Source organism: Phycodurus eques, chromosome 1, assembly GCF_024500275.1.
Source record: "Phycodurus eques isolate BA_2022a chromosome 1, UOR_Pequ_1.1, whole genome shotgun sequence".
Lineage (NCBI taxonomy): Eukaryota > Metazoa > Chordata > Actinopteri > Syngnathiformes > Syngnathidae > Phycodurus > Phycodurus eques.
Window position 1 is genome coordinate 34297463 of NC_084525.1, and position 22786 is coordinate 34320248.

At 39.6% G+C, this 22786-nt stretch overlaps 2 protein-coding genes across 12 annotated transcripts in view; both read right to left on the reverse strand.

The window, feature by feature from the left end:
• The window catches only part of si:ch73-181d5.4 (death-inducer obliterator 1), a 45408-nt gene extending 25464 nt beyond the window's left edge, over window positions 1-19944 (reverse strand). For 2 of the 4 annotated variants that reach the window (XM_061689234.1, XM_061689230.1), the window contains exons 1-6: window positions 19797-19944; window positions 3378-3435; window positions 2194-3280; window positions 1864-2095; window positions 1351-1629; window positions 1071-1251 (exon numbers count right to left, since the gene is read on the reverse strand). In XM_061689234.1, the coding sequence (XP_061545218.1) occupies window positions 1071-1251; window positions 1351-1629; window positions 1864-2095; window positions 2194-3280; window positions 3378-3399 (1801 nt within the window). In that variant the 5' untranslated portion in view covers window positions 3400-3435; window positions 19797-19944. The remainder of the gene's footprint in view (window positions 1-1070; window positions 1252-1350; window positions 1630-1863; window positions 2096-2193; window positions 3281-3377; window positions 3436-19796) is intronic. The other 2 variants (XM_061689231.1, XM_061689232.1) reach the window with 2 other exon arrangements.
• A 115-nt stretch (window positions 19945-20059) lies between these two features.
• The window catches only part of LOC133409381 (MYND-type zinc finger-containing chromatin reader ZMYND8-like), a 34557-nt gene continuing 31830 nt past the window's right edge, over window positions 20060-22786 (reverse strand). For all 8 annotated transcript variants that reach the window (XM_061689270.1, XM_061689314.1, XM_061689260.1 and 5 more), the window contains 6 exons: window positions 22328-22744; window positions 22117-22244; window positions 21896-21976; window positions 21749-21827; window positions 21295-21534; window positions 20060-21139 (listed from right to left, as the gene is read on the reverse strand). In XM_061689270.1, coding sequence (XP_061545254.1) covers window positions 20931-21139; window positions 21295-21534; window positions 21749-21827; window positions 21896-21976; window positions 22117-22244; window positions 22328-22744 — 1154 coding nt within the window. In that variant the 3' untranslated portion in view covers window positions 20060-20930. The remainder of the gene's footprint in view (window positions 21140-21294; window positions 21535-21748; window positions 21828-21895; window positions 21977-22116; window positions 22245-22327; window positions 22745-22786) is intronic.

The window sequence follows — 22786 nt, forward strand, 5'->3', positions numbered from 1 at the left end:
TCCTCTCAGACGATTATCAATTAGATGGCAACCCATCCCCTGAATATTGTTGAATGTGGCTGAAAATATACTTTCGTGATTTTTTTATTGGGAATTGAATTGGTTTTCCCTTTGGCCTGCATGTTCGGATGTGTTCAACATGACCAGCTTGTGAAATCTTGGATGTAATCTTCATGTGGTACCTACTTAACAATAAGAAGAAATTGCTTGCACGTTTCCAGTGTGTGTTTCTTCTGTGAAAACCCTCAAGATTCTAGTAGACTTTTCGAGGGACGATCAATCACTGTTACCTGTATTACCAGTGTTAGGACATGTACTGTCATGGAAAAAAATATTAGACCACCGTTTCTTCAATTTCTTGTTCATTTTAATGCCTGGTATCACAAAAGGTATATTACCTGAAGAATACAATGAACAGAACAAAATGCAGCTGATTCCAAAATACTTTGTTCTGTCCGACATGCTTAATTGTATTCCCAGTGGTTTTGGTTACTATTAAGAAAAACATGGAAAATGGCTATGAAATCAGCCATTTTATCAGCTTAAACTTTTCTGAGCTATTTTTGTTGTCATCGTTGTCTAAAGAAATGTACATTCAACTGTACCAGGCATTAAAAATGAACAAGAAACTGAAGAAACAAGGGTGGTCTAATGATTTATTTCCATGACTTATTTCGAATTCATTTGTAAAGCCCCCGGCAACTGGATAACATCCCAAAAGGCACTGCTGTGATTTGTGTTTTCATTTTCCAGTTATACAAGACTGGTTTGAATTAATGTGTTCAGAAATGCAAAGGTATCCGGGGGAGAAAAAAAAAAAAAAAAAAAAAAAAAAAAAAAATCAAGATTGTGTTTTGGCAAATCATGGGCTAGATTTGACAAAAGAACTGTAGTATACTTACCCACTCCTGACCCCTGGCATGTATTAGTGACCCCAAAGAATTAAGATATATTTATGTATCACTGTGCATGATTGTGTTACTTGTGCAAAGAGGAAGGAAACTGAATGGGGCGCTTCTGTAAACACTGTTGTATGATTTGGAAGAGGATGAGTAGTGAATGGTACATACACGCTGTGTAAAACTTAGGTGATGGTTGCGGAGTGGCCTGAACTTCTGTGAGAGTGGGGTCACAGGCTATGGAAGACGTAGCCTCTTTCTGTCTTCCATCAGTTTCCATCAGCTCCTCCTCTTTGGCACATTCCTCAGCTTTTGCTGCTAACCTCGCAGACACCCTACTAGAGCATTGACCCTGAGAGGAAGATATTTTCACTCATCAAACATTTATATTGACTGGCATTTAATTAGACACCACATTTCTAGATCACTATATTTAAAATGACTTAATTACCTTTGCAGTAGGTATTATAGGTGTGGCTTTTCTCTGCACTTGACCTCTAGGATTGGGCACCTTTGTGTCAGAGAGGGACTTCATAGTGACGGCAGCATGCTGAACAATGCAATCAGTGCCACAATAAACAGAGTCCTGTAATGCTGGTTTGGAGCATCCTGGTCCGATACACAGTGAACCAGAACAATCTGTCTCAATCTCTCCTTCAGGTTCAGGACCAGGCTCAGTCCTTATTGCAGGAACCTCCTCTATGTCATTCGCCTCCAAATCTACAGTCTTCTGAAACCAGATTAGCATCTTAAGACCAGACTTCAATCAGACAACTTTAAACAATACAATAATCACGTCACTTGGAGAAGTCATAAATTCAACATCATTCAAGAAGAAACATACTGCCATGGTGTATACAGTAACTGGAAAAGCAATACTTGTCATTAGGGAAATTGGGCTGTCTGGATACAAGATATTCTATAACACTGCTGTGAAAACCAGAATCCAAAAATAAATCCTAACCTTTAGGGGCTCCCACTCCTCTTTCCCCTCTGGTTCTTCACCAGAAGGACTGAGTGACAAGCTCTCAGGAGAAATTTCTGGTTCTGCCTGGGAGTGACACTCAGATGGGAATTGGCTCATCTGCTTTGTTGTGCAAGGTGGGCAGATGTACTCTTTACAGCCTTCTGCCTCACTGATACCAACACAGTCGCCATGGAAATACTCCTGGCAACTGTTGCAGGAAATCATGAACCTAGAGAGGGAACCAAATGCAGGGATCAGGAAACCAAAACAAAAAATTTGGAGCAGGACCAACAAATCCGCCCAGGATATATTTTACCCTGAAGTTACCTTTTGTTGTGTTTTTGCCGACAGATGCAGTACAGAGCATTGGGGTCATAACCCTTGGAGTCCGATAAACTTGAATATTCCGTAACATTCTTAATGACACTGTCGCCTTGCTTGCCCTCCTCCTCCTCTGGTGCATCATCACACTGGCCTGAAGTTGTGTCACTATTCTGATCGACATCTGTGTCTACAATAATAAAGTCTGACCTTGTTTGTTGAATAGGAGTCAGAGTCATAACAGAGAGTGTATCTGGTGGATTAACAAGTATCACATCATCATCATCATCATCATCATCATCTACCGCAATTGATGCAACCTCCACTGTCTTAGCTCTCCCTCTGCCCCTTCCTCTGCCTTTTCCCTTTCCTCGCCCCCTCCATCTCCCTCTGGCCTTTCCTCTTCCGCCTCTGCCGGCTCTGCCTCCCTGCTTGGCTTTTGAGTCCAACTGCTCCTTGGTTTGTATCAAAGGCATGTCATCGCTATCCTCTTCTTGACTTGAGATTAAAAGAACATTATCAACATCCACTTGTGCCACTTGGTCTGAAGCAACAGGATGCGAAATTCCGACACTGTCTGTAGGCCCCCTGAGTTCAGACACCTCTGTGTCATCTGCAGCCTGTGGAGGAGCAGCCTCTGTGGCATTGCCAACTCCCAAACTATCTGTGACTGCCAAAGCTCGAGACATTTCCATTGACAAATCCTCATCCCCACCAAGAAGAGTGAAAGCTGTGTGGAAAGCAGACCCAATATCCTGCCACATGCTTGGGTCAAGACACCCTCCCGCAGAGGCCACAGCTGGTTTTGTCTCCTCAGATACAGGTGAGCACGAGGCAGACCACTCAAGATCTTCTATAACAGTCCGAGATTCTTGAGGAGATTCGACACCTTTGTTGTCTTTACAGGCCATCGTTGTTCTTGTAAGACAACGGCCTCTGACTCGCCGTAGAGGTGGAGGGCTATGGCTTAAGTCTCCGACTTCTTCCATGAACTCGCGTCGAGCTAGAGTTGATCGCCTAAAACCCCAGGACTTTCTAATCTGGGACAATCCCGGTTTATCATCCGAAGCTTCTGACTGGCTCTGCTGCTCCTCTGCAAAAAAAGAAACCATAATACCCACAAATACAAATTAATGACATCATGATCATTTGGAACGATCTGTCCTCAGAAGATATAAGACATGTTTTACCTGACCCTGCAATATTCTCCATTGGTTCCACACAGACATCCACTGGAATGAATCAAGGCTGCCCAAAATAAAATATATTGTTAGCACACACGCGAAATTAAGTGACGCAGGAGACTGGATCCCAACATTAAAACATATGTTTATGTGTGTGTCAAACAAACCTAAGATACAACAATGTAACACTCTAAAACAAACTCCAATTCCAATGAATTTGGGACATCGTCTAAAACGTAAATAAAAATGGTTTCCAAATCCTTTTCCACTCATATTCATTTGAGTACAAACACAAGATGTTTAATGTTCAAATGGACAGAATTTGTTTTTTGCAAATATTCACTCAATTTGAATTTGATGCCTGCAACACATTCCCAAAAAGCTGGGAGAGGGGCATGTTTACCACTGTGTTACGACACCTTTCATTTTCAGAACACTCTAAGCGTTTGGGAACTCAGAACACAAATTGTTGAAGCTTTGTAGGTGGAATTCTTTAGCATTCTTGCTTGATGTACAACTTCAGTTACTCAACAGTTCAGGGTCTCCGTGGTCATATTTTGTGTTCCATAATGCGCCACACATTTTTAATGAGAGACAGGTCCGGACTGCTGGCAGGCCAGTCTACTACTCACTCTTTTACTACAAAACCACAATGTTGTAACTCGTGCAGAATGTGACACGGCATTGGCTTGCTGAAATAAGCAGTGACGTCCCTGAAAAACATGTTGCTTGGATGGCAGCATATGTTGCTCTAAAACCTGTATGTACCTTTTAGCATTAATTGTGCCTTCGCAACGCAAGTTAGCCATCTCCGTACCATCACAGATGCTGACTTTTGAACTTTGCGCTGATAACAATCCAGATGGTCCCTTTCCTCTTTGGCAAGGAGGCCACGATGTCCAAGACTTTCAAAAACAACTTGAAATATGGACTCGTCAGACCACAGCATACATCTCCACTTCGTGTCAGTCCATCTCAGATGAGCTCGGGCAGTGGTGTTTCTGCGTGTTGTTAATGTATGGCCTTCGTGTTGCATGGCAGAATTTTTCAGTTCCTGAGCCCACATGGCAATATCCCTTGGTACACAATCTCTGCATAACCACATACAAACAGGCAATATAACAATACTCTCTGGCATATACTCTTCAAACTTCGTGGAAAAAGGATTTATAATAACAATATTCGATCGTGACTTCTACTCTTTGTTGCTGCGTCTATCTCATTGCATGTGTCACACTGCCTCTCAGGGGCCAAGACGTACACAGCAGGAACAGTGATTTTCAATACAACTAAACCCCAGTTGCATCAAGAAGTTAAAAAGTGTATTGCCTCACATGGAGAAAGCAAATGATGTTCCCAACATATACTGACAGTAAAAAAAAAAAATAACTGAATTGAACTTTATTATTTTGCATTTTAAAATTAGAATTTATAGAGATTATTTTTTATGGTTTTCTATATTTTCATTTTTTATTTAATCTATTCAAATGTAGAATTTGCTTTTGTTTAAGTTAAGTAGTGGTTATGTTTCAATTTAAATAGATTTTTAAAAATGATTTCTTTTAGGTTATTTTTCAGGATTTCCTCAAATAATGTTTATTTATTTTATTCAATTGTAGTACATTCTTATTTTTTAAAGTTACTTGATGTTAACCTAGGGCTGCACAATTATGGCCAAAATAATTATCACGATTATTTTGATCAACATTGTAATCATGATTATTAACCACGATTATTCCTCGTTACAGAAGATTTTTATTGCACTACTTTTCAACAAACAATATGTGACAGTTTTCACTGCAAAATGAATCTTAAAATAAAAGAGAATAATAAAAAAATAAATGTACCCCAAAAATGTCTGTTTACCAAGGGTTAACAGAATAAATATGCTATTACAAAGTGCAATTAAAAATTGCAACTTAATGGAAGCAAATAGTTATTGCATAAAACGCACTAACATTAGGATTCCTAAGCACCGACTTTTCATTTGAAAATCCACGTCAATATAGTGAATTGTCAAGGACGGCTTCGTCTCCGTTCTGCTGGACTATTAGTCAGTCATGTACTGTCACAAACTGCAAAGAACTCGACAGTTGTGATTTCCCTCTCTATTTACTTTTGCCGTTTTTTTTTTACAGGCTAGCGGAAAAGTTGAAGTCAAGGCAGCCACTACAACGATTGTCAATAGTGTCTTAACGTCACATGCCACCTATCAACCAACATGTTGAGAGGGCCAGCTTTTAAATAATAATAAATAAATAAAGCTTTATCTCTTACTACATTGGACATCAATGCAATCTTTGGCTTTTATCTTGAAGTTGGCCCCGGAGCTCGGTGCCGGTGCTTAATGAAGTCTTCACCATCCCTTCGCCAGCTGGCTGACTAGGTTGCGGACACTGCTGTAAATGAAGCACTTTTCATATCGATCAGGCTCATTTAATCGTGGCAGCTAAAATCGCGATCATGATTAAAATTCAATTAATTGTGCAGCCCTAATGTAACCCATTGGTTAATAATAAATGGGTTTGTCTTTTCCTCATACCTATTGTTGCTGATGATTGTTCTGTTTGAGTAATATCACTTCATCAAGCCTTTTCTAACATTCCATACTACAAAATAAGTAATTCATTATTGCTGAAATCGGATCAGACTGATATTGATATTGGAAAAAATTCAAGGCTGAAATATCGGTATCAGATCGGAAGTGAAAAAGTTGGAGCGGGACATCCTTATTCTGCAAGCAATTTAATAATAATACTGAATTGATTCACCTCCTGGCCAGTGGGGTGCATTTTGCGTGTGATCCGTGTTTTATGGTTTTGCTGCGAAGATTGTCGCCGCTGTGCTCCTTCTATGTGTCTGCTAATGTGCAATATCACCGACTTCCTTTCTGATACAATACTACAAATACAGTCCCACAAATGACTGAAGTATCAAACGTATCAACATTTATTTTTGAGTGTCAGTCTTCTGGTATCAGAGGCATCAACTTTTCAGAAACTGCCGATTCTTCCCCACCCCAGTGACGCCATTACAGCCAGCGTAATGGCTGTTTCATCACAGTGCACTTGATGCTCTTTTTGTTGTATTTGTGTGCATTTTTGCTTGGAATCGCCACTCGATTTTTGGCAAAGCCTACACTCCCTTCCAAAAGTATTGGAACGGCCAGGTCAATTCCTTTGTTTTTGTTGTAGACGGAAGACGTGGGTTTTAGATCAAAAGATGAATATGAGACGAAAGTTCAAAATTCCAGCTTTTATTTCCTGGTATTTACATCTAGATGTAAATAGCCACCCACTTTTCAAGTGAGCAAAAGTATTGGAACAAACATTATTAAATTAACTTAAAGTGAATAACATTTATTTGGGGGCATAACCCTTACTTGCAAATAACTGCATCAAGCCTGCGACCCATTGAATTCACCAGTCTGTTGCATTCTCCGTTTGAAACGCTTTTCCTTACTGCAGCCTCTTTCAGTTGTTGTTTGTTTCTGGGGGTGTCTCCCTTCAGTCTCCTCTTTAGGAGGTAAAATGCATGCTCTATTAGGTTAAGGGCCGGGGTGATTGACTTGGCCAGTCTAAGACTTTCCACTTTTTCCCCCGATTAAGTCCTTTGTTATGTTGGCAGTGTGTTTTGGGTCATTGTCTTGTTGCATGACGACGCTTCTCCCAATTAGTTTGGATCCATTTTTCTGTAAATTGCCAGGCAAAATGGTTTTGTAGACTTCAGAATTCCTTCTGCTGGTACCATCATGAGTTACATAATCAATAAAGACTAATGAACCCATTCCAGAAGCAGCCATGCAAGCCCAACTCATGACATTACCTCCACCATGCTTCACAGATGAGATTGTATGTGTTGGATCATAATCGGATCCTTTCTTTCTCCATACTTTGGCCTTTCCATCATTTTGGTAGATGTTAATCTTGGTCTCATCCATATAACTTTGTTCCAAAACGTTTGTGTCATTTCTGTACTTATTTGCAAAATCCAATCTGGCCGTCTGATTCTTTTTGCTGACGAGTGGTTTGCATCTTGTGGTATGGCCTGTGTATTTCTTCTCTCAAAGTCTTCGAACAGTGGACTGTGAAACCTTCACCCCTGCCTTGTGGAGGTTGGCAGTGATGTCACTGACTGTTGTCTTTGGGTGTTTCTTCAAAGCACGCACAGTGTTTCTGTCATTGACTGCTATTGATACCCTTTGCCGACCTGTTCGATGTCTGTTGCTCAGTACACCAGTAGTTTCTCTTTTTCAGGACATTCCAAATTGTTGTATTGGCTATGACCAATGTTTGTGCAATAGCTCTGATTGATTTTCCCTCTTCTCTCATTTTCAATATTGTTTTCTTTTCTCCCATAGAGAGCTCTCTGTTCTTCATGTTTGCTTAACAGCAAATGCAGTTTTCACAGGTGAAACCCAAAGCCACAATCAAGGACTATCTAATGTTGAAGCAATCAATCTAAAAGGCAACACCTGAGCAACAAGAACCCATCAGTCAGCAACCCATCAGTCAACATGTTCCAATACTTTTGTCACTTGAAAACTGGGTGGGTTCAAACAAAAGGTGCTTTGTCCTAAGTTGTTAAACACATCTAGATGTAAATAGACTTTACACCGATTTGATCGGCTTGATCGGTATCGGCCAATAATTAGCATTTTATGCTGATCGGCTTAAATGTCATAATTCGCCGATTTGATCAATTCGCCCCCCCACTTTTTACAATATGTGACCCTATGGGTGTGATGTGGCCCTTTTCAAGCCGCCTCCGCTTGCTCCTCTTCGGCTTATGTTGCTAACATGAGTTGCTTCGTATGCTGCTGGGAACTGCAGAGCGCTGGGCTCCAAACGGTCACGTGTGTCGTAGTTACAAACTCGAAATCAATGGATGATTGCAATTTCAGCAAGTGCTGGCGATCATATGCTAAATCACTTTGATTTACTATTTTTAGTGTCGTGGGCAAAGAATTTTGGTAAAGATGTCCCTGAAGGTCACAGGCCAATGCATCAGCAGCCGCTTCCAACCAGCGTGCCGCTGAGTGATAAGGATCTTGTTATGGGTCCAGTTTGTTTTCGGTATTGGACCGATCCGTGTGACGTTTTTCCCCAGTATCGGACAGATAACTATTGTGCATCTCAAACACATATTCTGTCTTACTTCGGCTAATGTACTGCAGATCACAAAAATCTGTGATCCCTGATGCAGTCCAACCTTCACCTTGACCACTTGTCTTTGTAGTGTATTCAATTGAATATATGTTGAAAACCATTTTCAAAACATTGTAATCTGCTTGGCGGCACAGTGGACAACTGGTTAGCACATCTGCCTCACTGTTCTGAGGACCGAGGTTCAAATCCCGGCCCCACCTGTGTGGACTTTGCATGTTCTCCCAGTTCTCCGGGTAATCCAGTTTCCTCCCACATCCCAAAAACATGCAGGGTATGTTGATTGAAGACTCTAAATTGCCCGTAGGTATGAATATGAGTGTGAATGGTTGTTTGTTTATATGTGCCCTGCGATTGGCTGGCGACCAGTTCAGGGTGTACCCCGCAACTCTCGCCCGGAGATAGCTGGGATAGACTCCTGCACACCTGCGACCCTAGTGTGGATAAGCGGAACGGAAGATGAATGAATGGATGAATGTAATCTGCTTTTATTTGTTTACACAATGTCCAAACTTCATTGGAATTGGGGTTTGTACTATCTTATGCACAGTAAATATTTGTAGCAACTCCAGCTCTGCTCGAAGTGGACATCATTGTAACAAAAGTTTTTTTCCCCAGTATCTACAGATTTATGAAATGTCACCTTAGTGTCATAAAACATCCAACATCCGCCCTATTCCGAAATAGGGTTTTCACTAATATAGCCTAGCAGCCAGCCCATAGAGCCCCTTTATGAACCTGTAAATGTTGAGCATGCCAATGTTTTAGAACAAAACATATTTCAGTAAGGATCCCCGACATAAACCACCAGACATTAATTTTGTTGAGCAATTTGCATAAGCACAGTTCGCATTATTGGCAGAACTGTCCCGACTGACAAGATTTATACACTCATGCCAACTCAACACAATGCCACACTTTATCACAATTTCTATTTGAATTAGTGATGCACTGATACCAATATTATTACACTGTAAGTATCTGTGCCGATAATATAGGTCTGTACTCCTACTCGTAAAAATGCTCCGATGCTACGACAACAATACCACTTCATCAGCCTGACATATACCTTCTGGAAGCCATGTTAACCGTGAGGAGATATTTTAAGGTAAACACAGATGACAACACTTCAGCAAACTGCAAATTATGCTGTGCAAAATGGATGAACTCCAGCTGAGGAGGCAGCCATCTGGCCTCTACCGCCCCGCGGACCCCGGAGGCTACCTGATTGGGCCCGCCAGAAGCATATGTATACAATCTGAGATCTACAATCTAATACATGCTTTAACACTCTTCACAAATAAGAACGGGCCTCACTTTTGAATACAGCGTCCAGAGTAAAGCGAAGTAAGCGATGGTGTGATATCCCTTCAGTTGTCCTTCCAGTTTTATTTTAGAAATGCTTTGTGTTACACAGGCTGTATTTAAGTAAAATGTGTGCAAATATGAAATTGGATTTTAAAATTTCAGTAATCACCTTAATCTAAAATTTTTTATATTTGAGTGAAACTTAAGGTATGTTCAAGAAGATTTTGTGTTTTTGAACAATATTTGACTATAATAAAACATTTTCATCACAATTGCAAGACGTAACGACATTATCAAGATCGGTACTTGGTATCGGCGAGTGCACCAATATAAGTATTTGACTCATACTGGGTCTGAAAATAAGCGGTGCATCCCATATTTTAATCTCAACACGTTGAAATACATTTTCACAATATAGATTTAAATGGTATTTCAACTCATGACAATTTGAGTGTAGAAGTGATTACTTTCAAATCATGCTGACTTTCATGTCAAAATTCACCTTGAAAACACTATATTGCCAAAAGTATTCGCCCACCTGCCTTGACTCGGATATGAATTTAAGTGACATCCCATTCTTAATCCACAGGTTTTAATATGACATAACTCCACCCTCTGCAATTATAACATCATAAACTCTTCTTGAAAGGGTTTCCACAAGGTTTAGGAGTGTGTTTATGGGAATTTATGACCATTTTTACAGAAGCGCATAGGTGAGGTTACGCACCGATGTTGGAGTCCCCGCTTTAATTCATCCAAAAGAGTTCTGTAGGGTTGAGGTCAGGATTGTACAGCCCAGTCAAGTTCATCCACATCAAACTTTCTCATCCATGTCCTTACAGATCTTGATTTGTGCACTGATGCACAGTCATGTTGGAACAGGAAAGGGCCATCTCCAAACTGCTCCTACTTAGTTGGAAATGTCCAAAGGTTCTTGAGCTCCAGTGAAAGACACTGTGAATGCTACCGCATACCAAGAGATTTTGGATAGTCAAACAGTTTGGACATTACCTCTTCCTGTTCCAACATGTCTGTGCACCAGTGCACAGAGTAAGATCTATAAAGACATGGATGAGAGAATTTGGTATGGATTAACTTGACTGGCCTGCACAGAGTCCTGCCCTCAACCCGATAAAAAACCTTTGGGTTGATTTCGAGTTTTTAAAAAAAGTTCTATTTCGGTTTCAACAGACCAGAGAATTTTGTTTCTGCAGGTCTGAGAATCCATAAGGTGCCTTTTGGCAAACTCCAAGCGGGCTGCCATGTGCCTTATAGTGAGAAGTGGCTTCCGTCTGGCCACTCTACCATAAAGGCCTGATTGTTGGAGTGCATTAGCAATGGTTGACCTTCTGGATGGTTCTCCTATTTCGCCAAAGGGAACACTGGAGCTCTGCCATAGTGACCATAGGGTTCTTGTTCACCTCTCTGACCAAGGGACTTCTTCCCTGTTACTCAGCTTGGTCGGACGGCCAGCTCTGGGAAGGGTTTTGGTGGTTCCAAACTTCTTTCATTTTCGAATAATCGAGACGACAGTGCTTTTCAGGACCTTCAATGCTGTTGAAATTCTTTTGTATGCTTCCCCAGCTTTGTGCCTTCACACAATCCGGTCTTGGAGGTCTGCATGCAAGTCCTTATACTTTATTGCTTGGTTTCTACTCTGATATGCACTGCCAACTATGAGACCTTATAGAGACAGGTGTGTGCCATTCTAAATGTTCAATCAACTGAATTAACCACAGGTACACTCCATTCAAGTTTTAGAAGTATCTCAAGGATGATAAGTGGAAATCAGATGCACCTGAACTTAAGTTTGAGTGTCATAGCAAAGGGTGTGAAGACTTATGAACCTATTATTGTTTGAATGTTTAATTTTTTAAATAAATTTACACAAATATCTGAAAATAGGTTTTTACTTTCTCATTATGGGATATTTTATGTAGATTTTCTTAAAGAAAACTAGACTCAAATCAGCTTTACAATAATTCTGTAACATAGCAAAATGTGGAAAATGTGAAGGGGTGTGAATACTTTCTGGTGGCACTGTATGTGAGTCAAGGCAAGTGAGTGAATACTTTTGGCAATATAGTGTATAGTCTTAATATTCATACAAAAGTCATTCAAAGGATTTAATGTTGACATTAGATTTAGGTTTTAACGAGTGATGCACCAAAATTTCTGTCGTAAAAACGTTTCGGCCGAAATTAGCCCAAAGGTACATTTTGGGTTTCGGACCGAAATAACCTAAATTAAACTTTCACCTAAATTAAACTGCCAAAATAACATGGAACATGCATACTATGACATGTGTTGAACACCGACGGCCGGCGCGAGCGAGTCTAGTACAGCTCAGAGTAAAGAATCATTTACTATTAACAAGCAATGCCTTAAGAGCTTTGCTGAATATCCAGTTGCATTAAAACTGGGACGTCAATTTATTATACTCACGGATTGATAATGATATAGTGGCACGAATCAACCATGAATGTGAAATAACCATAAATGGTAAACAACATACATTCAACAAACTATTGGGATCGTAAACACACGACAACAAAGATGAATGCCTTTTTTACTGTAATCAAATTTGCATGTCACGATGAATTATGGGAACCGCGTGACTTTTCCATCATCCTACTAGCGGCTCCCGAGCTACCTACAAACTACAGCTAAACACAGCTACAGTAGGGCAAAAAAGTATTTAGTCAGCCACCAATTGTTAAAGTTCTCCCATTTAAAAAGATGAGAGAGGCCTGTAACTTTCATCATAGGTATGTATACCTCACCTATGAGACAAAATGAGAAAAAAAAAATCCAGAAATTCACATTGTCTGATTTTTAAAGACTTTATGAGCAAATTATGGTGGGAAATAAGTATTTGGTCAATAACAAAAGTTAATCTCAATACTTTGTTATATACCCTTTGTTGGCACTTAATTTTAACTTAATTTCTGATCTTATTTTTTCTACTTTCTTTTTATGTATGGATTACTTGGGTTGTTCCCAACATCTGGTGAAATTTTCAGGTCAATATCACCTTTGGAAGTATATTTAGTGAGAAAACTCGTGACGTGTTAAATACTTATTTCAGCTGCCATATATTACAACAGCAAATATTGAAGTCATAATTTATTAAAGATTACAATTATAGAGAAATGACTATGTTGTGAACTTGAACAGGTTGCAGACTTTTTAAAAATCCAATTACATAATATACCGCAACAACTGTCCTGCAGTAATGTTCTTGACATAATTTTAAAAGTTAATTTCTATAAATTGGCAGCTCTGCCGTCAGCCATAAATGCAATTTCATGAATAATTTGCAGTTTTATAATTAATAATTGGCGAATTTTATACATTTTTATGTTCCAATTAATGTGAAGTGATATATGTGTTGCAATTTGTTTGTATGAAAAGCACTTACAAATAAAGTTTGATTTATAATTTCTTTCAGAGTTTCGGCTTTCAGTCGTGGGTTCCTCAGTCTCGGCCAATATTTTTTATTTCGGTGCATCACTAGTTCTATCATAAAGCTAAAAAGTGGACAGAGGTAAAGTGCCAGTATTGTTCAACACATTGTGAAATTCTAGTCAGTTACATTTTGTGAGTGAATCCAGGGGGTATTCCACCAAGCAGGTTACGTGAAAACTCGGAATAATTTGACCCTGAGATGAGGGAAAGCCTGAACATTCTGTTCCAAAGACCTGGGAAAAGAGAATTCCGACTCAGTTACTCAGTGAACCTACCAGCTTAAGCATGCTCAATCCTGACTTTCAACGTGTCTCCTCCCACCTGAAGCAAAGACGGATTGTCTGTCTTCGCCGTGATCCCATCGATATTGATGCACAACTATATCTGAAATGATATGCTGGTATTCACAAACTAATTTCTGATTTTAAAAAAATAAACTATTGCTTTTCATCATCGGTGAACATGACGGTTTGTGTTGATGCAAATTTGGTGCAAAATTTGTGCAACGACATGTCCGCCAGTGCGACAAGTCACCGTCGCAGTGAAACACCCGTTATGGTGTTAGAAAAATTGTTCCATAGGATTGCAAGTGATTGATGTAGAAATAATTTACAGTCCCGGCCAAACGTATTGGAACGGCAAGGTCAATTCCTTTGTTTTTGTTGTATACTGAAGACAATTGGGTTTCAGATCAAAACATGAATATGAGACAAATGTTCAGAATTCCAGCTTTATTTCATGGTATTTACATCTAAATGTGTTAAATAACTCAGAACAGAGCACGTTTTGTTTGAACCAACCCACTTTCAAGTGAGCAAAAGTATTGGATAATGTGACTGACGGGTATTTCGAGTTGCCCAGGTGTTGCCTTTGAGATTGATTGCTTAAACATTAGATAGTGCGTCGTTTTGGCTTTCACCTGTGAAAACTGCATTAGCTGTGAAACAAACATGAAGACCACAGAGCTGTCTATGGGAGAAAAAAAACCATTTTGAAGCTGAGAGAAGAGGGAACATCAATCAGAGCTATTGCACAAACATTGGGCATAGCCAATACAACAATTTGGAATGTCCTGAAAAAGAAAGAAACGACTGGTGTACTGAGCAACAGACATTGAACAGGTCGGCCAGCTCTCACAATGACAGAAACATTGTGAGAGCTGTGAAGAAACACCCAAAGACAACAGGCAGTGACATCACGGCCACCCTCCACAGGGCAGGGGTGAAGATATCACAATCCACTGTTTGAAGAAGACTTCGAGAAAAGAAATATACAGGCCATACCACAAGATGCAAACCACTCATCCGCAAAAAGAATCGGAAGGCCAGATAGGCTTTTGCAAACAAGTACAGAAATGAGCCACAAAAGTTTTGGAAGAATGTTTTATGGACTGATGAGACCAAGATTAACCTCTACCAAAATGATGGACAGGCCAAAGTATGGAAAAAGAAAGGATCTGCTTATTGATCCAAAACACACAAGCTCATCTGTGAAGCATGGTGGAAGTAATGTTATGGCTTGGGCTTGCATGGCTGCTTCTGGAACGGCCTCACTTGTCTTTATTGATGATGTAACTCATGATAGTAGCAGGAGAATTAATTCTGAAGTCTACAAACCCATTTCGTCTGGCAATTTACAGAAAAATGCATTCAAACTAATTGGGAGAAGCGTCATCATGCAAGAAGACAATGACCCAAAACACACTGCCAACGGAACAAAACACTTAATCAGGGGGTAAAAGTGGAAGGTCTTAGACTGGCCAAGTCAATCACCAGACTTTAACCCAATAGAGCATGCATTTTACCTCCTGAAGAGGAGACTGAAGGGAGAAATCCCCGTAAATGAACAAGAACTGAAAGAGGCTGCGGTAAAGGCCTAGAAAAGCATTTCAAATGAAGAATGCAACAGTCTGGTGGAGTCAATGGGTCGCAGGCTTGATGCAGTTTTTGCAAGTAAGGGTTATGCCACCGAATGAATGTTATTCACTTTAAGTTAATCTAATAATGTCTGTTCCAATACTTCTGCTCACTTGAAAAGTGGGTTGGTTAAAACAAAAGGTGCTCAGTCCTGAGTTGGTTAGCACCTCTAGATTTATCCATCCATCCATCCATTTTCTGAGCCGCTTCTCCTCACTCGGGTCGTGGGCGTGCTGGAGCCTATCCCAGCTATCTTCGGGCAGGAGGCGGGGTACACCCCGAACTGGTTGCCAGCCAATCGCAGGGCACAAATAAACAAACAACCATTTGAAATCACATTCACACCTACGGGTGTTAGAGTCTTCAATTAACACCTCTAGATTTAAATACCATGAAATAAAAGCTAGCATTCAGAACTTTTGTCTTGTATTCATCTTTTGATCTGAAACCCAAATGTCTTCCGTATACAAAAAGGAATTGACTTTGTCATTCCAATACTTTTGGAGGGGACTGTATCCAAATATATTTTGCTTTATCAAATCATAACCGACAAGCATTTATCAAGAGTCGCAAATATTTTTTTGCATTAAGTCGATTGTCCTAAAAATTGGATTAAATGTATTTTTTTCCTTTTATCATTTTGTAACGATTTCACTTTGAATTAGTTGATTGATTGAATTTTAATACAATACATATATATATATACACATACAAACACACATGTATTTTTAATAATTGGTGATTTAAATTAATTTAGCGTTATTCTAAAAGATTAATTTTAAAATGAGAATACATTATTTTACTTGTAAAATTAACCATTTTACATTTTATACATTGATGTAATGAAATCATTGGTTAATTAATTTTGTCAATAAAATAGGTAGTAGTAGTCGTATTTTATTTTTAGCACACCAATATGTAAATAAAATTTTGTTAAATAAAAATGTGTTGAATGTTAAAGGTACCATATTTTGGCTATTTACACCTCCATAGAATGGCTCTCCAACATGGTCTTAGTATAAAAGGGTCCATTTCATAAAATAAATAAATAAATAAAAAGGCCTTGGTTTTGTCTTACGGGTGTCCAGAAAAGGCCCTCTGACAGTGAATTCTGTTTGATCCAGTTTTGTATCCACTTTGCCCATATTTGGCTCAGACCGCCCTCTTTCCTCTGACTGGTTCCCTCCGTGTAGAAAACCCACTTGTTAGAGCACACGCGTTTCAGAATCAGAATCATCTTTATTTGCCAAGTGTGTCTGAAACGCACAAACACACAAGGAATTTGTCTGCCGCAGTTGGAGCCGCTCTAGTACAACAACACTTATGTTGACAGCACTGGCTCGGGAGCAGAAAGGGAACCCGGAGATCTTCGCTAGTGACGTAGATAAGCTTGAGAAATTCAAATGACCTGACTTCAGGCCTCTCATCGGAAAAACATCTGGAACTCAGGAATGCGTGGATGATTTTAATTCATATTTCAATGTTTACTGAGGCACCATAGAGACAATATTACATTCCAAATACTAGAAAAGGTTGGTTGGGCAAAATATGGGACCATTACATAAATATTTACTTCACTTATAAATGTCAATTAGTGTGAATAAAATTAATGCACTGAAACTCTGCATTCTCTCATAAATCAATTGCTTCTCTTTCCTTCACTTCTGGAGCAGCAGTGTTACTTTTTTTACAGAATATATTTTCATATCACTAAACATCTTCATTAACACCTCAAATTCCTAGGGGTTAAGTAAGTAAAACTTGACGTTTCTATCGGTTTCCACGGTGAATCAACCTATCAGGGCTCCATTGATGACTGATGTCTTTTGTTTGTGGCCGTGAACCAGCTTAGCTCAGGGTGAATGTAGACTTGATAGAAATAAGTCACATTAGTTGTTCTGGACCTGAATGATCCGAGTTTTTGAGTTCAGGGGAGGTTAAGTCCGAATTTAGTTTTAGATTCAGAGCATTTTGAACCTGCTTGCTGGAATACCCCCATGGTGCTCTAACACTAGCCGCCATTACTCAAATATGTTTGCCTTCTTCTTTTAAAATTCTGACTTTTTGTGGTTTAATAAGGAAAGGACTAAATACAGTCAACATTCATTGTTTTTGCTGCTTTCTCAAGTTGTTATGGAGGATTAGTTAACCATTCGACTCTGGGGTTAAGTACTTTCGAAACAAAGACATGGATTGAGCAGGTTAAAATGTCAGGAAAGAAGTCTGTTTTCCCCATGCAGTGACAAAGATGGTGACTTTACAGGTCCCATATTTTGGCTGTTTAGACCTCCATAGTGACTTTCTAACATGGATTTAGTATAAAAGTGTCAATTTCATATATATATATCACAACCTTGGCTGTCATACTAGTGTCCAGAAAAGGCCCCTCTGACAGCTACTTCTGTTTGACCCATTTTTGTATCTGGTTCGTCCATATTTGGCTAAGACCATTACCATGAAGTCCCCTTTCCTCTGATTGGTTGCCTCCGTGTAGAAGACCCGACCCTCACTACTTATGAGACCAAACGTGTTATGTTTACAGCGCTGGCTTGGGGACGGAGAGGTAGGCTGAGATATTTGCTAGTGATGTAGAAAAACTAAAACTAAATGTGCGGTTTTATGTTTTTTGTACGGAGCGTGCCTACATGTGCGCAACAAACGATTGATGCCTCGTGTTTTTTTAATGGTTAACTCTCCGTTTAATAGACAGAACATCAAGGAGACAGCCATACATGAGACTTTTTCAAACATGACTGCATTTGCTACTGATGGTGCTTCATCAGCTTCTGTGCTGTGTCAAAAATCTTGCTAAAGCTCATATACTTGCTCTAAAAAAATGGAGCAAACATTTATGTCAAAGTCAGTCTGGAAAGCGTATCATCCATGCTCAACTATCTGCCTTTGAGTATTAGTTGTATTTATTTATTAAAAAAAAAAAAAAAAAAAAAAAAAAAAAAAAAAGACTAAATAATCATAGCAGTTGGAATCCAGTTTAAAAAAAATTCCTTCAAAGGTGTGATTTTGTCTAAATGTAATAAATGGCAGGATGACTGAGCAAGAAGTTGTGAAATTTCAGGCAAATGGCATCATGGACCTACCTGCAGCTGATGCTCTGTATAACTCAAAGTGTCACAATGCTTTCAGGAAGGTACATATTGGCACAACTGCTAGTAAACCAATTGACAGCTGCCCAACGTCACAGAGCACACAAGTTCAAACGAGGGATTTCATGGCCCCATCTCTAACAAGGTAGTGACTATGAGGTTCCACAAAAATGAAATTAAGTCAGTCAAAGGGTTGTTTGTGACCTTGAGCCATTATTTGCTCAACTGTTATCTCTTCAAATATGAGCTTAGCCCAGTTCCCTTGTCTACGATTGGTGACAATGGATATGTAAAGGTGGGAGCCAGTATTTGCTTTGTATGGTGCAGAGGGAAGACCCTCTTGGTTATGCTTTTGTCTGGCGGCTGACCAGGGTTACCCTGAGTTTTTAACTCTTACGTCTGGCCTAGTTTTAACCGGATCGTGTGACTTTTGGACAAACCTGGACAGCCCTACAACCATTTGGGTGTGGCACTAGCGATTTAGGGTCCTGTGTTGTGTGGCATGTATCGAGTATATATTAGTACACAGTTTGATGATCAAACATGGTGGCGCATGTGCTTTGATGATATCATCTCATTGATTGACTTAAAGATCATATGTAGTACAGTTGCAGGTTTCAAATTATGTCAAATACCCACATTGTTTTTTTCCTCCAGAAATGCACAACATTCAGCCAAACAAAGATTCATTGTTAACCCAAACAGCAATTTAGACTCGTGAGGATAAGCGGAACGAAAGATGAATGAATGAATCTTCAAAAGTGTCAGGAGGGGATTCAGCTTCTCTAGTACACCCTGAAAACAATGCATTAACATTCACAACACTAATGATCCTCATATGTAAGATTGCGCTAACCATAAAAAAAATATTATGCTGGAAAATATTCAACCTTTCCCAAAAGAAAAACTGAAAGTGCAAGAAATGAAATCAGCATCCACTACAACTACTCACGTTAGCTAGACAAAACCGTGAAAAATGTGTGATCAAAATGGACGACTAAGCTAATAATGCTAATTATGAAAACCTCTCTATTACGCAAATTGACATCCGGCGGTTGTATCCTAGGGACCCATATACTTAACATTTCTGGGTGCCGGTACTCAGCATTTCTTCTGGGTTCACCTACTGGCTACTAGTTTGCTGCTTTCACTTTTGTAGATGACAACATAGAAAAAGCAACCTGGCAATTCATCGTTAACCATCGTCATATTTTGTCTTAAGTGTCAAGACATTCCAAACGATAGAAATGAGGCATTGTAGTTAGTTCCACAAACAGGATGCAGACAAGTTTTAAACGAAGGGAAGCGTTCTGGGCCCAAACACTTTGAAATTCAAAAAAACAGCAGTTGAGCAGACAAGTAGAGGAGAGCCGACATTGCGTACAGCTAGTTTGGCTAAAACCTAAGCGCTCGTCTACCTCGTAAAACGCGATGCTCTGCTAATTGTATGAAGACAAATCTAACCTTTAACGGCTGTAAGATGTTTTGCATGGACGCCACGAGGAAATCTGAACGCATACCTCCGACCAAATTGGATTATTATCCAGCTAACACTGGGATTATCCTGTTAGCTTGTTAGCACAACCATCCATTTTCTTTGCCTTGCTCTACTTTTAACATATCGCGAGAATGAGATTGAACTGAGAGTTTCCGCTACTTCCTTCCGTCCTTCGCTGTTTGTTTTGCCCATAGCGATGCGTAGTTTGACACGACCAAGCAAACCAATCAGCGGCAAAATATCAAGAACCTTTATTTTCTTCACGAATCAATTTACTGTATTTACAATATGTAAACAAGGAGACAAAACTCAAATTAGACATGCTCGTGTAATCACAATCAGCCAAAACGTTTTTTATATTCAAGTATACACAATTTCAAACAGCCTGACCGGAATTTACATCAACTTTGGAAAAACAGTTAAACAGACTCCACCCAGTAATGACATTCATGAGTAATTTTAGGTCAAAATAAATTTTAGACAAAAATGTGATTCATCAAAACATACTATAAAAACATAATAAATATTGTTCATTTATCTTCTTACAAAAACCTTTTACACAAATGCTTTAGATCTTTTCATAAATCAATTTTTTACCTATGCCTATACAATGTGGGATGACTTTTTTTTTAAAGACCACTGACATGAAAAGTACAATTGAAAAAAGGCGCAATGATGCAAAACCCAGAATACATCTGGTGGCACCATGATAATTGAGAATCAATTATTCATGGCTGTTTCGACATCTCAGATGGTAGGAGGATTCACAAAAAAATACAGCATTTAAGCATTTAAGAGCAGCAATGAAACATGTTAGTGTAACAAATATTCTGCAGTTAGTTACAATCTTGCTCAGACAAGAAATTAAGTGGTAACATACCGATAACAAAACTACAGTATGGAAACATAGACTCACATTTGTTGTGTTAAAACTGACTATTTTCACATGATGAATCCACAAGAACATAGAAACCAACAAAAATGTCCTCCAAGCATTTGGGAATGGAAACCAAAAAGTAAATTGTCACAGAGCAGGGTGCAGTGTGACACAGCGAGGTCCACAGCAGCCTTGCAATACATGCCACAATGTAGAGTGACAGTTATGTTACAGTAACCCCAGCATTGTCCTTGTTCTTGTCAATATATGTGGGAGAGCTGCTTTTGTCTGATATGGATGAGGAGGAGGAGGAAGAGGGTGCGGCTGCTCCTGCTGGAACAGTCAGAATTTGTGTGACCGGGGAATTGCCTGTTGATTTGCCCGAAGCGTCTGGGTTGGGCTCCGCCTCTGGTTCCTGTTGTGAAGCTGAAGCTGGAAGACAAACAAAAATACAGCATATCAATAGAATGATACACACACTGTAAATATGTTTTAGGTTTTGAGTCAGACAATAAATTATAGCAACTTTATTTTGGTGACAATTAATCACCATAACTGGAAAGGAGATGTCATAATGAGATTTTTACCTGACTGCGTGCAGGACTTCATGTGTTCTGGCCAATGGGCTTGCTGACAGGGGTAATCACAATAACTGGTGTTCCAACAACAATAGAAGATGGCCTCCTTCCTACAGTTGGCGCACCACTGTTTTTTTTTCGTCTCATCCACAGCCTGCTGCTTTTCCAGCTCCATCTGTTTTTTTACCTCTGCTACCAGCCTTTCTCTCTCCTGCTCCAGACTCTGCCTCATCTCTGCCATTGTCAGTTCTACATGATTGTCACATGACAACAGAGAAATGGTTTTTAATGTAAGAATCAAAAGATGGTTTACAACTACGGAAAATTTCCATTCAATTCAATGTAAACTTTCATATGTTGAGATTTAGTTTGCATAATTATTACAATATAAAACTACCTGCCATGTTTATATGCAATAGCCAAACAGCACAGTACTGTATATCCTTTGATGTGAGAAACATACCCAGATTGTGCTTCATCTCAGACAACTCCTGTTGATGCAACCACTGAAGCTTCTCGATCTCTATCCTCAACCGTCGAATCTACGGAACAACAAAAGTTAATCACAACTCTTGTAAGGTGTATCAAGGGCAATCAATAAAATATTTACCTCTACGATTGTATTTCCCGAAGTACTTTTGGAAAGGTCATTGTAGATTTCAGTCATTGTTCCTTTTATTGAGTCCATAATCTGGAAAGGTTTTGTCAGATCTTGTCAATTAATTTTACCTTTAAACAGTAAATGTGTAAAAATAAATTTAAAATAACAGACCAATTAACGGAATCGTGCCCTTTTAGCAAAATAGTCCTTCAGTCATGTTAAAGACTTACTTTGGTTGTATATCTGGCTATATCTGCAGCTGCATCTGCAGAAGCAGTAGGGATTGGCAAATCTCCTGACAAGTAGGAAGATGAGCTACTAGATGCTGACGTACTCTGAGGTGAGTCTTTCAATTGAACTGGAATGATTAAAGAGTAATAGAAAGATGTCACATTAGATTACACTCGATATTGCGATCAATGTTAGTGCTGCTATAAACACCTTTAGCTGCTTGTCTGGTCTGGTAGCGAGTACTTGAAGAATTCTGCTGAGACTGACTTTGTGTCTGGACCTGCACCTGGCCTTGTGGCTGTGCAGTCGACTGCTCTGCCTGTTGCTGCTTCTGTACATGAGCCTTCTGAGAGGAATTCTGCAATTTGGTGGGATTCCAAACGACTGCTCGCTGCACAGCCTGGGCCGTTTCTTTGGGCAACAGGGGGCGCTGTTTCTTTACAGCTGGCGAGGTTGATGCAACTGAGGTGGACGGAGTGCTGGAAGTGCTGCTGGTACTTGAGGCAGCAATAGGCTGACCAGATGCAGGAGTGGAAACAGGGTTGAGAGCAGTCGAAGCAGGCTGCAAGGCATCTTTCAGGGTGGAAGTGGCTGGAGCAACTGCTGTATTGGAATTGGTTACTTTACCTGGGGAAAAGGAAATATTGGGAAAGAATTCAAATGTGATGA